Here is a 12760-nt window from a genome sequence, read left to right as displayed (position 1 = left end):
GAGGGAAGATTTTTTTTCACCACTGACTTGGAGATGGAAGTATAAGACATTAGCTTTGTAGATAGCCAAAGAGTTGGAGAGGTATGATATGATAGAAGTTAATGTCATTTATATTTCAGTTGTAACTGAAATAATAAAAGAATAAGGATATATAATTAAAGAAATCATTAAAAAGTATAGAAAAGGAAATGGTGATTATGAAGATCCAGTATGGTTTCATCAGTAGTGAGTCCTGCTAGCAGGGTTGCTAAATGGATAGAACTGGAGAGCTAGGGTATGCTGTAGTTTACTTTTCAGAGTGAACTGGGTTTAGGATTTTGTCAAAGAAAAAGCAAGAAAGAAGGAAGGAATCTAGCCAGTGAACCCCAAGGTAAGTGGGCAGCTTCTGGCCCTCAAATTTTACCTTCCTTTGGAGAGGAGGAGAGGAAAAGGGAGAGGACGAGCTGAATTAACCAGCTAGAAGGGTCCACATTCACGTGAATATGGACCCATCTAGTTGGGTAACTCAGGTTGTGTTTTTCCTTTGTTTTCAAAGAGGATCATGGCATCAATGACATGACTTGCAGTTGACTGATTTGAGTGAGAGAGGGCTGTGCAAGGTCACCAGCCTCACTTTCTCCTCCAAAGCTTCTGGATCCAGTGACCTGATATTCATCAGGATGACTGGAGATGACCCAGGATACAGTGGGAGACCCTGGCCCTTTAAGGCTGAGGCCTTTTCACTTAGAGTGAGGTAATGCCCATTCAGTGAATAGGTCTCTTTAAAAAGTGAGTCAAGGGATGGCCCCTTTAATTAGAAAAAATAAGAAAATCAAGCTGGGAGGGGAAGACCCTCAGGGTTGCTGTTCCAAAAGGAAAAAATGACCATTGACATTCACTCTAAGCCAGTAGGGCCCAAAATACAGCTGTTAAGCAGAACTTGGGCCAGGACCTACCTATTGTTGTCCAATCTATGAGCTTCAGTGTGAACTGGGTTTAAGGTTTTGTGAAAGGAGAAAGAAGAGAGGGATAAATAGATTTTTAGCAAAGTATTTGACAAAGTATCTCATACCTTTGTAGAAAAGATGAAGAGGTGTGACTAGACAATAATTCAATTAAATAGGTTTGATCTACTGAACTTAAAATAGTTGATAATGTTTCAATGTCAGTTTTGTAGGAGGTTTCCAGTGTAATGCCTCAGTGATCTATGCTTAAACCTAAACTGTTTAATATTTTTAATGATAACTTAGATAAAAGAATAGGTGGCATGCTAATCCTATTTGCAGATAACATAAATCTGAAAGGGATAGCTAATATACTGTGATAAAGTCAGGTTCCAAAAAGCTCTTGTCAGGCTAGAGCACTTGGTTGAATCTTAGATGAAATTCAATAGGGATAATATAAAATCTTAGATTTATATCCAAAAAAAATCAACTTCACAGGTATAGAGTAGGCAAGGTTGTAATTTGCCTGAAAAATACTGAGTTGTTTTAGTGTACTGCAAGTTCATTATAGTGTGATGTGGTGGTCAAAAAAGCTAATGAGATTTTATGTTGCATTAAGAGAGGTGAAGCTTCCAGGAATAAGGAACTTATTAATAAGGAACTTGTACCCTACCCTGACCATTCCACATCTAGGGTATTGTGTTTAGTTCTGGGCATCATTGTTTAAGGAATGATCAGCTTAGAAAGTGTCTAGAGGAGAGTATCCAGCATGATGAAGGGCCTTGAGTCTATGGCAAATGCGGAATGGTTGAAGGAACTGTAGATATTTATTTAACCAGAAGAAAGGAAGACTTGAGATATGATAGCTGTCTTTGAGTATTTCTCCCAACATTGTCTTTCCCCCAACAACTAGCATTATATACCTAGTGGGAGTTTAATAAATATTTGTTGAATAAATGAATGTCCTTCCATTTAACTGTAACTGTTCAATTTCTCTAGCTTTCAACTACAGCTAGGATGTTTTGTGTGGACATGGTTTCATTCCTTTAGTAGTGCCTCAAATCAATGATTATTAGAAATCCCATATTGTTGGTAAGTGGGTATTAGCAGATGCTTTAAAACTGAATTGCCATGCATAGCATCCCATGACTTTTTTTTTTCTCCTTTTCCATCATAGTCTCTATGGAAGTGAAGGATTGGGGAGTATGCATCACCATAGCAACATTTATTACCTAGTGTTTGTCTCCCTAGGGCAAGGGTTCTTAATCTTTTTTGTGTTATAAACTTGTTTGACAATCTTGTGAAGCTTATGGACTCCTTTTCAGAATAGTTTCCATAAATACAAAAAATATCGTTACAATGGACCTCCTGATGTCTATCCCCTGACTCCTGGGGAGTCTGTTTATCTCAGGTTAAGAACTCCTGCTCTTTTACTTAGGTCCTTGGACAATAAATGCAGTCTTTTACCTGTAAATAAATGAGTGCACACAGGTAAAATTCGCATCAAAATTTACCTAAAAAATTTTGGTTAAAAAAAAAGATCAAGAACATTAATTAATGGTACTTCAGTCTCTGAGATTGTAGTATGTTGTCATAGGCATTTTACATAACTTAACATTATAATTGGTAACTATGTATGAGATTTAAGTTTAAATGTCATTATTTCTTTTTAATCTGTTTTTTTAGACCTTCCAATGACATGAGATATCCCATGAAATCAGAAAAAATGCATGGGTTAGGATGGAGACCTAAAGTTACCTGGAAAGAAGGAATAAAGAAAACAAGTATGTTTTAAAATACTTTTTTCTTGTAGGAATTAGAAGAAAAAGAAAATGTGATGTATTTTAAGAACATTGTAAAACTATATTTGAATATTAATATCTTTGAATTTCAGATGCTATACATCCTTGCACAAACAAGAATCCTATAGCATTTGCGGGCAAGTTGTCATCCAAATTCTGCTTATAGACATCTAGTAATGGGGAACATGCTACACCTCTCCTCACTCGTACCCCCACTATAGGACTCTAAATTTTTCCCTATTAAATTTCATCTTTTTATTTCTTGGAAAGGATAGAATAATGAACTGAAACTTCTGGGGTCCTAATATGATCATATTAGCAGGACCTCTCAACTTCATGGCAACTGTAATTTCAGTAAGTTTGCTCTGTTTTCATCAGAATTATTGATAAAAATGTTGAGCAGAACCTGACCAAGGGCCAGAACTTGTGACATTCCACTAAATGTTGTCTTCCAGACTAACGTTGATTCATTAGTCACTTTTTGGATCTGGGCAGTCAGTCACTTCCTCCACCTACCGAAGTTACGGTCAGAGAGATTTTGTCAAATGTAATACTATAACCTAGAGGTGGGCGGAATGAGTCTGATTTCATTCGTGTGAGGAAACTCCCTCCACCAGTGCAGATCAGCAGCTGTTCTGCAATTTATAGTAGTAGAGAATTGCCAGAGACAGTGAGAAGTTAAATGACTTGTCTAAGGTCACAGTTTGTGTCAGAATGGGAACTTGAACCTAGGGCTTCCTGACCGTGAGGCTAGACCATGCTGCCTCTTGCCATACTGAACTTTTTATCTATATCATTGCTTTGATTTACTTATTGTAAATATTGTCAAAAAAGGATATAAGATTGGTGTATGGGTATGATTTGTTCTTAAGGAGCCCCTTTCTGTTGTATGCATCACCTCTTTCCTTTCTAAGTACTTACAAATTATCCCTTTAATAATCCATTCTAGAATTCTACTTAGTAAATGAGGTCATGGTGCTGTGCCTGTTGTTTAAAGCATCTACTTTTGGGAGTTAGGGGGTGAAAATGTGGGTTTTAATTCTTAGCTCTGGAGCACCTTTCCTATTCACCAGGAGTACTTTAATTAAACAGTAGAGATTTAACAGGCAACATCTACAGATTTTCAGTGCCCTGAGATACAATTTACCTGTGCCATTTGATAGAACCATTTCATCACTTATTTTGAATTGTAATTCATGCTTAATCTTATTCTCCTTGGCTGATAAAATCGAAGTACAATAGGAGTGAAGTAGTTTTTCTCTCAGTGGTCCTTGATCATCTTCCTAGCCAAACCAAGCAGGGTTTGCCTTTCTTGAGCTTTCTCTGGCCTTACAAAATAGCTTTTAGTTATGTTTTATGTATGGCATTTAAAAATTGTTTATTTTTGCAGATATTATCTCTCCCTTGGGTTTCTTCCCCTTCCCAATTGAACAATTTTTAAAACAACTAATTAGAAATATTCAGTCTAGCAAAGCAAATTCTCATATTAGCCCGTGTCGTCTTACCACACTTCTGAAAGGTCATTTTTCTCTTATTCCTCTGTTTTGCTTATAATGGCACCTTTTATGTCAAAGTCATGTGTCTTTTTGGAGTTTATTGGGTATACAGTTTTGAGGTGTTGGTCTTTGCCTATCTTCTGTCCAACCAGTTTACAATTGGCCACTTCTAGTGGCACAGGAATGAAAAGTGGCAGTGGGGCAAGCCATTACTTTTTACCTATATTTATTTAAACTTGTAAAATCTATTTTTCTTTTAATGTCCTTAAGACATATCAGACTGCACAGTGATCAGGAGAACTACTCGTCAACTTTTCAGCTGATTTTTTTAATATTGTTAAATATTTTAGTAGGAGATTCAAGGCATTCCCCAAAATTCATTAGATAAATAAGATTAAGTTGGTACATGTACATATATATATATATATATATATATATATATATATATATATATATATATGTATGTATTTTTTTTTTAAGCAATCGGGGTTAAGTAACTTGCTCAAAGTTACATGGCCAGTTATTTCTGGGTGTGGTGCTAAGTGTCTGAGCCTGGATTCAATCCCCAGGTCATCCCGACACTGGAGCCGGTGCTCTTACTCTCTGAGCTACCTGGCTGCCCCTACATGTATATATTAAGACCCTTTGCAGAAATATTCTGGTTTGTATATTTTTTCTGGCTTAAGGAGCAATGTGACCTAATGAAAAAGTACAAGATGTAGAGACAGCAAGGTAGCAGTTCAGATCCCCTTTTGCCATTAACTAACTGTGTAACTGGACAAGTCTCTTAACATCTCTGAGCCTCACTTTGCTCTGTAGCAAAATGGGTGTCATAATACCTGTATATTTACCTCCTGGGGATGTTCATGAGGATCAAGGCACATAGCACACAGTGTTGCACATGTTAATGTTATATATCCGTGTCTGTCTCAGTGTCTCACCTGTTACAATTATTACTACAGAAAAGATGTACCTAAATATTTAGAGAACCTTGATTTAGGACTTACAGTAGAATAAATTACTTCTATTGAATTCAAAAAAAGTTCACTTTAAAAAACTGTTATCAAGTTGATGGGGAAAGAATGAAAAAATTAACTTTTGAAGACTTGGTTTAAAACAATGCCAGCAAGTTTATTTTGAACTATTTTTCGACTCATAAAAGTAGAAAGGTTAATTTATTCTTAACCTCTGAATTATGCTATTCTCTGTACTTGAACAACTCCCAGTTTTTGGATGCATAGGTTGACACACACATGTGCATGCTCACATATAAATATATGATATACATATGTAAGTATATATGTATTGCATGTTTTATATATACATATGTATGAGAATATGGAAACATCACTTACTAGACATTTTTAAAAAGAAACTTATTAGCCAGTTGGTTTTTCTCCTAGTTTTTACTTGATGTGAAGAATTTTTTTTTTTAAGTTTTAAAAATTATGGCACTTAGCACGATAACCTTCAAGTATTATGTGTTTAAAATACATGTACAAGAAAAGTTAAAATTCTTTCTTTCTTTTTCATATCAGTTGAATGGTACAAAGAGAATTTTCACAACTGGAAAAATGCAGAAAAAGCTTTGGAGCCCTTTCCTGTGGAATAAAAATTTTTACAATAAGAAACATATATGGGAGAGAAAAGAAGAAAATCATTCTACCTCATAGATAACTTGATATGAAATCAAGTTACCAAACAGAATCTTCTTTCCTTTTGGAAGTAGATTCAGGTGTTTTTGCACAAAATCTCAAGGGCAAAATTATGATATAATAGGAATTCTCATTTCATGGAAGAATCTCATTATGAGCTGGCTTGGTGGAATTTTGTTCTACTGTCAACTGTCTTCTCAAAGGATGATGCTACTTTTCTGCACAATAGGAAAAACAGTAGGAAATAAGATGAATGAAGTGTAGAGAAGCACAACTTACAGATGTATCTATAAGGAAAGAGTCCATCCCTTGCTTTGAAAGTCCCATTAACTAAAGGTCTGTTTCACAAGTGGTCCACTGGCCCAGAAATCAATCATGGCAGTAGGGAAGGCATCACTTGCAGTCCTTTTCCTTTGCTCTTACATAGGGACTATGCTACAGATGTACTTCCACTTGCTAGGGATTGTTATAAATTTGAATCTTAAGGTAATACAGTGTTAGTTTTTATCCTAATTAAAGCTTGAAATTCCATAAATGATTTGCCATAAAATAAAAAATACCTGTCTATACAAAAAAGCAATAAAGTTGGAACAAGAGGAAAATATTTCAAGCACTTTTAAATTTTGGTACTTGATTTTTAATGATTGATTTAATTCAATAAATTTAACTGTGCAATTTAAAAACTTCTAAATAGAATATATTTTTAAAAATAGGAACAAAAGATTTGTATACATTTCTAAATTAGTTATTTTAACTGCAAAAAATCATCTAAAGTTAAAGAGAAAATGTACTGCAAGTCTAGTTCTTATTTTCTGTTTATGAAATTATGGTATATTAATGTTTTTAATGAGACATTGATGCTTTTTAATTCTATTTTCTATTTATTTTATCTATATTCATGACCAAAAATGCATAACTTGACCAATTTAGGTTAAATGATGCTGGAAACTTAAAACATTCATTCAACAAATATTTTTGGAGCATACTTTGTACATATCATTGAACTTAAAAATACTTTTTAAAAAGTGTTCTTTTTTTAAGAAACCAAAAGTTATTTTCATTTTAAAAATTACTTTTATACCATTAAATTCACATCTTTTGCTGTAAAGATTAACATTAATTCTTCTAATTAGCAAAATTAGTTTATTATGAGGGAAGACACTATTTGGATTTTTAACATAAAGTTCATGTCCACATAAACCATTTTCTATTAAAGCATTTTTGACACTTCTCCTGTCTCGCTGAAATTTTTTAAGCATCATTTAGCAATTATTGATTACTTACAAGGTAAATGACACTTGAAACTATTGTGAGAATGGGAAGTATGATAATGGAAAAGGCATGTGAAAACTGGGATAAAATGTCTGTACCTATATGTGATGTAAATCTAGCTTCTTATGGAGGTCAGTATTGGGTGTAGAAATCTTAACAAGCCATTTCTGGTACTGAATCAGTTCATACATAAAGATGCTGGACAAAGGTATGTGAACTTCCCAAAATTATTTATGGCTGTCTTAAAGGCATTTTTCCAGGGATTTGATTGGGGAAATGAGATCAGTGATTAGTGACTCTCACATATTTGTTTTATACAAATGCTTGCATTATGTTTGTAAATGCCCGAAAGCCTCGGTGACTATCTGGTTTATAAATGAAATTGGACAATATGATGTGGATGCTTCACAACATTGCCTCCTAGAGCATCTGTGCATGTGGATGGTTCAGATCTCGAGGAAGCAAAAGTGTCTTACCTTTGATACCAGCTTTGCCAGGACAATAGCTTGGATAGGGAATGAGCAAGAAGATGCAGAAGAGCTTGAATGGGTTACCACCATATCTACCCATTAAGCAATAATCAGAAGTATTCCAACCTGCAATGTCAGCCACAAGTCCTAAATCCTGGCCACCTGCCTCTGGCCTCGCATGAGCCTTCTCTTGTGCTGCAGAGACCATCTAATGGACAAGAAGCAAACCTCCCCTGCCCTCAAACTTTTTCAGCACCTTATGTTATCACTTTGTACCTTCTGACTAAACTCTTCCAGACCAGACCTTCACCTGATGTCGGACATCACCACCTGTCATGAGGTTGAATCTCAAGGGAAGACAGTCTAATCAGGGCAGCTAGATGGTACGATGAAATGAATGCTGAGCCTGGAATCAGAAAGACCTGAGTTCAAATCCAGCCTCAAGCATTTACTAGCAGTGTACCTTTGGGTAAATCCCTTGAACTATTTGCCTCAGTTTTCTCATCTATAGCTTCCAGAGTTAATGTGAGGATCAGATAATATAATTATCAAGTACTTAGCCTAGTGCTTGACACATAGTAGATGCTATATAAATGGTAGCTATTATTATTATTTTTTTAAGCAATTGGGGTTAAGTAACTTGCTCAAGGTTACATGGCCAGTTATTTCTGGGTGTGGTGCTAAGTATCAGAGCCCGGATTTGATCCCAGGTCATCCCGACTCAGGCCGGTGCTCTTACTGCGCCATCTCACTGATTGTGTTCTTTATTCTGTGGATAACAAAATATGAATTGGGTAATAAATTTGAATAGCATAACACTCAGAAGAGGAGGGGTTGCTGAGTGATGGTGGTAAAGGAATGGTCTGGAAGTGGCAGCAGAGGACAAGCTGTCCCTTATCTAGCATTGCCAGGGCAGACTCCTCAGTGTGAGCCCTTGAGCACATCACCTTCCATCTCCAGCAGAGCGTCCCCACTGTCCACTCATTTTCTTGGTAACCTCCACTTTCTCCATTATCTATCAGTCCCTTGCTACCCACAAACAACCCACATTTTCCCCATCCTTAAAAAAACAAAACTCATCTGATCGCAACAGCCGTGCTATTTATTCTCCCTTCCTGGCTAACGTCCTTGAGAAAACCACCTGTTCTCATCTCTCTGATTCTAAATATGCCTCCTCTCCTTGATTTAAAACCCTCTGGAATCTGATTTCCAATCTCATCACTCAACTGAGACTGTCTTCAAAGTTACCAGGGATTTCAGTAACCTTTTAAAGTAATAATGACCTTTTCTGAATCTTAATCATTTTTGACCTTTCCTGTAGTCTTTGACATGATTGAGCACCTCCTGGATCCTCTATCTTTCTAGGTTTCCATAACATAGCCCTCTCCTGCTTCTCCTTCCTGACTACTTCTCAATCTCCTTTGCTTAGATCATCTTCCAAGTTTTGCCTACTAGCTATTGTGTTTCCCAAGATTCTGTCCTGGGTCCTCTTCTCTTTTTTCATCTATATTCTCTAACCTATATTCCTAACTCTCAGTTCCCCTGGATTTAATTATCATCTCTATACTGAATCTCAGATATATTTTTCCAGTCCCAAACTCCTGAGATTCATTCTCACATCACCAGCTGCCTCTTGGACATCTAGAGTGAATTCTGTGTCTCATGGACATCTCAAACTCAGCATCTCCAAAATAGAACTTGCAATCTTGCCCCTTCCCACCCCCATCCCATGCTATAACAATTATAATAATAATACTTATCCCCCAGAGTCATGAGGATCAAATGAGTTTAATATTTATAAGGAGCTTTTCAAACCTGCTATATAAATATTATTGTTATTGATTTTCCTTATAAAAATCAATACTTTGATACAATTTTTGATATTCTAACCAGAATCCATGTAATAGACAAAGATACTGGTGTTAAACATATAGTGGTAAGATGCTAAGATTTCTTTTACATATTCTGACTTGTCTGCCATAGCAACACAAAGCTGAAAAGAATCCAGAGACCAATTAGTTCATCATTCTGTCTTCAGATAGGGTCTGGTTATATTCAGGACAGATAAACATTTCTCTCCTTTTTAAATATCCAGAGGGAAAATGATATTGAAACCCTCACTGGTTAACTGTACCAATGTTTAGCTTTGGGATCATTATTCTTCCTGTGGAAAAATTGAGCTGTTGCTTAGTGAAATGCATTCTCTTTTTCACATCTCTACTTCAGAACCTAAAATACTCCTGTTTCCTTGCCTTGCCTCTTCAGCTTCTTGATAATCATCATTCTCAAGTAATGATCTGGAGCTAATTTCAGGGCTAAAGGGAGAGAAATTTGAATAGCCAAGATCAGGTGTAATTCTCATCTCTCTTCTGGGCTGTGTTGTTGTTCAGTCATTTTTCAGTAGAGTCCTGCTCTTTGTGACCCCATTTACGGTTTTCTTGGCAAAGACACTGTAGTGGTTTGCCATTTCCTTCTCCATATTATTTTATAGATGAGGAAACTGAGGCAAACAGGGTTAAATGACTTGCCCAGGGTCACACATTTAATAAGTGTGTGACGCTATATTTGAACTCAGGAAGATGAGTTTTCTTGACTCCAGGCCTAGCACTGTATTCACTGTGCCACCTAGTGCCCTCTGGGATGCAAAGAAGTCCCACATCGGATTTCTAACAATGCTGCATTTTGTTTGGTCTTAAAGTCTTTATTTCCTAGTCTTTAGTACAGGAATGAAAATGCTGCTAAAAAAATATCTATGAGAATTTGAAATAGAGAAAAAATTAATGCTAACTAACAAATAATGGAAAAAAAAACTATAAGAAACATGGCCAAAAAGAGTCCATAAGAAAAATTTTGATATTTTCTGCAAAAGCTTAAACATAACAGTTGTTTATACCCTTGAAGTCACATAGTCCAAATTGTTTCAAGTAATAAATTAAAAATGGAAATATAATGAGGGTTTGCTCAGAGAAATTACAAATAGCCTAATGTGGTGTTCTCAAAATTTTTGTATAACACATGAAACGAACATTCCTAATCATTACATTTTAGAAAATACAAATTTTCCTTTAAAACATTCAGTTCTTTTAAAAGCATGTTTTTTTTCATTAAAAAAAAGCCTTAGTAAAACTTTAAATGAATTCAACTTATTACATCATAAATATTTCTGTTATCTTTAAGTGGCAAAAAAGAATAACATCATATAACTAAAATGAAATCAGTTTTAAATTCTCAGTAGCTGAAATTATGGTTTGCTAAGCTAATGAACTAATCAAGCCACAGTTTTAAATGGTGTTACTACAGTATTCTAATTACTGCAATCTGATTTTCCTCATTGCCTGTGAAGGTCAAAATTGAAGGTCTGAATCAACAAGAAATTTAAATGTTGAGTGCAAGTGCCAAGTGAGACACTTTGTCCTGTGAATACCAGAATAATAGAATTGCAGAGCTGGGAATGAATTTAAGGTCATCTACTGATCTCTTACTCTGTGTAGGAGTTGCCTTTGGAACAGGGCTTCTTAACCTTTTTCTATTTCATGGACCCATTCTCAGAATAATGTTTTGAAATACATAATATAAAATACATGAAATTATGAAGGAAACTAATTATATTGAAATAAAGATGTACTTTTCCCTACCCGAGTTCACTGATCCCATTATCTTTCCATATTTCTTTCATGTTTCTCATTCAGATAAATTGATTAATGAGTGAGAATCTTTGCAATTCTAACTTTTGCAAGCCCATTAACATATAGTTCATCCTCTAAACACTCTCTTTAGAGGTTTTCTTTATCCACCATCAGATATAATGATAATAATAACAATAACTAGCATTTATATAGCATTTTATGGTGTGCAAAGAGTTTACAAATATTTTATCCTTACAGCAACCATTGGAGGTAGGTATTATTATTATTTCTATTTTACAAATAAGAAAACTGAGGCAGACAAATTAATTGACTTGCCTAGGGTCACACATCTAGTCTAAGGCAGAATTTGAACTCAGATCTTCCTGACTCCAGATCTAGCACACTATGCCACTTAGCTGACAGAATGGTGGCTTTCATTTCCTTCTTTTCTTTTTTCTTCTTTCTAAACTAGATTTTTCTACCAAAAAAACATTGTCCAAACCTGAAAACCTGTTCTGAGCTATCTGTTGTATACATTCTCATAGACATTTTGCCAAAGCATAATACTATTAGCAATAGAATGATAAAGCATATAGAATATATGCGATGTAAATGGAAAGAAATCACAGAAAGTATTTATGGGAGTAAGGGCTGCTAGGTGGTACAGTGGATAGAGCGTTGGGCTGGGAACCAGGAAGACACCTTCCTGAAATCAAATTCAGCCACAGACACTTACTAGCTGTATGACTGTGGGCAATTCACTTAACCCCTGGTTTATCTTGGTTTCCTCATTTTTAAAAGGATCTGGAGAAAGAAATGGTAAAGTACTCTAGTGTCCTTGTCAAGAAAACCCCAAATGGGGTCACGAAGAGTTGGACATGACTGAAAACAAGTGAACAACATTAGTTGGGGAGTGGGGGTAGGGGTGGGGAGACTGGAAAAAGCCCCTAGTCTTGAAGAAGATCAAGGAAACCAGGAGGTGGAGGTGAGGAAGGAAAACATTCCTGATAAGTGGGAGTTTTCCAGGATGGTGAAAAGGCATATAACTAGGAGATGGAGTACCATGTCAGAGGAACAAGGACAGCATCACTAGATCATAGAGTTGGTTTAAAGGAGGAACATGTAAGAAAACTGGAAAGATAGGAGGGGACCGGGTCATGAAGGGTGTTAACAGCCAAATGGACTGGAGTTTAGAAAGGAAGGAAGGAAGAAGAGTTGTGTTACTGAACTGGCCAGTTCCAGTGGCAGTTCTCACTTCTACTCACCAAGGTTGCTTTTTATACTTTATTCTAGAAGAGGACCATGACTTGGCACCGCATTCCCTCACTTAAATCAGTTCACTTGCATGTCCTGGCTTTACCTTGCTGATGTCACCATCCTCTATGAGAACAAAGGACAAACAGCAACTATCTTAATGAGGCAGCTTCGTGGCATAATCAGATCTAGATGAGATCAATGAGAACTGAGTTCAAATATGGTTTCAGATACTGACAGTGGGACCCTATGTAAGTCATTT

The 12760-nt window shown here is 35.9% G+C and overlaps 1 protein-coding gene across 3 annotated transcripts in view; it reads left to right on the top strand.

Moving 5' to 3' along the window:
* TGDS (TDP-glucose 4,6-dehydratase) overlaps nt 1–7106 on the top strand; it is a 30205-nt gene extending 23099 nt beyond the window's left edge. For all 3 annotated transcript variants that reach the window (XM_069067333.1, XM_069067334.1, XM_069067335.1), the window contains 2 exons: nt 2610–2707; nt 5760–7106. In XM_069067333.1, coding sequence (XP_068923434.1) covers nt 2610–2707; nt 5760–5833 — 172 coding nt within the window. In that variant the 3' untranslated portion in view covers nt 5834–7106. The remainder of the gene's footprint in view (nt 1–2609; nt 2708–5759) is intronic.
* Nucleotides 7107–12760: the final 5654 nt, after the last annotated feature.

This window comes from Petaurus breviceps, unplaced genomic scaffold, assembly GCF_028583685.1.
Source record: "Petaurus breviceps papuanus isolate PSGF00001 unplaced genomic scaffold, PetGlider_PUasm1.0 90743, whole genome shotgun sequence".
In the NCBI taxonomy this organism is placed as follows: Eukaryota; Metazoa; Chordata; class Mammalia; order Diprotodontia; family Petauridae; genus Petaurus; species Petaurus breviceps.
Note: the sequence above shows the minus strand (reverse complement) of the source record. Positions and strands in the feature narration are given on the sequence as shown.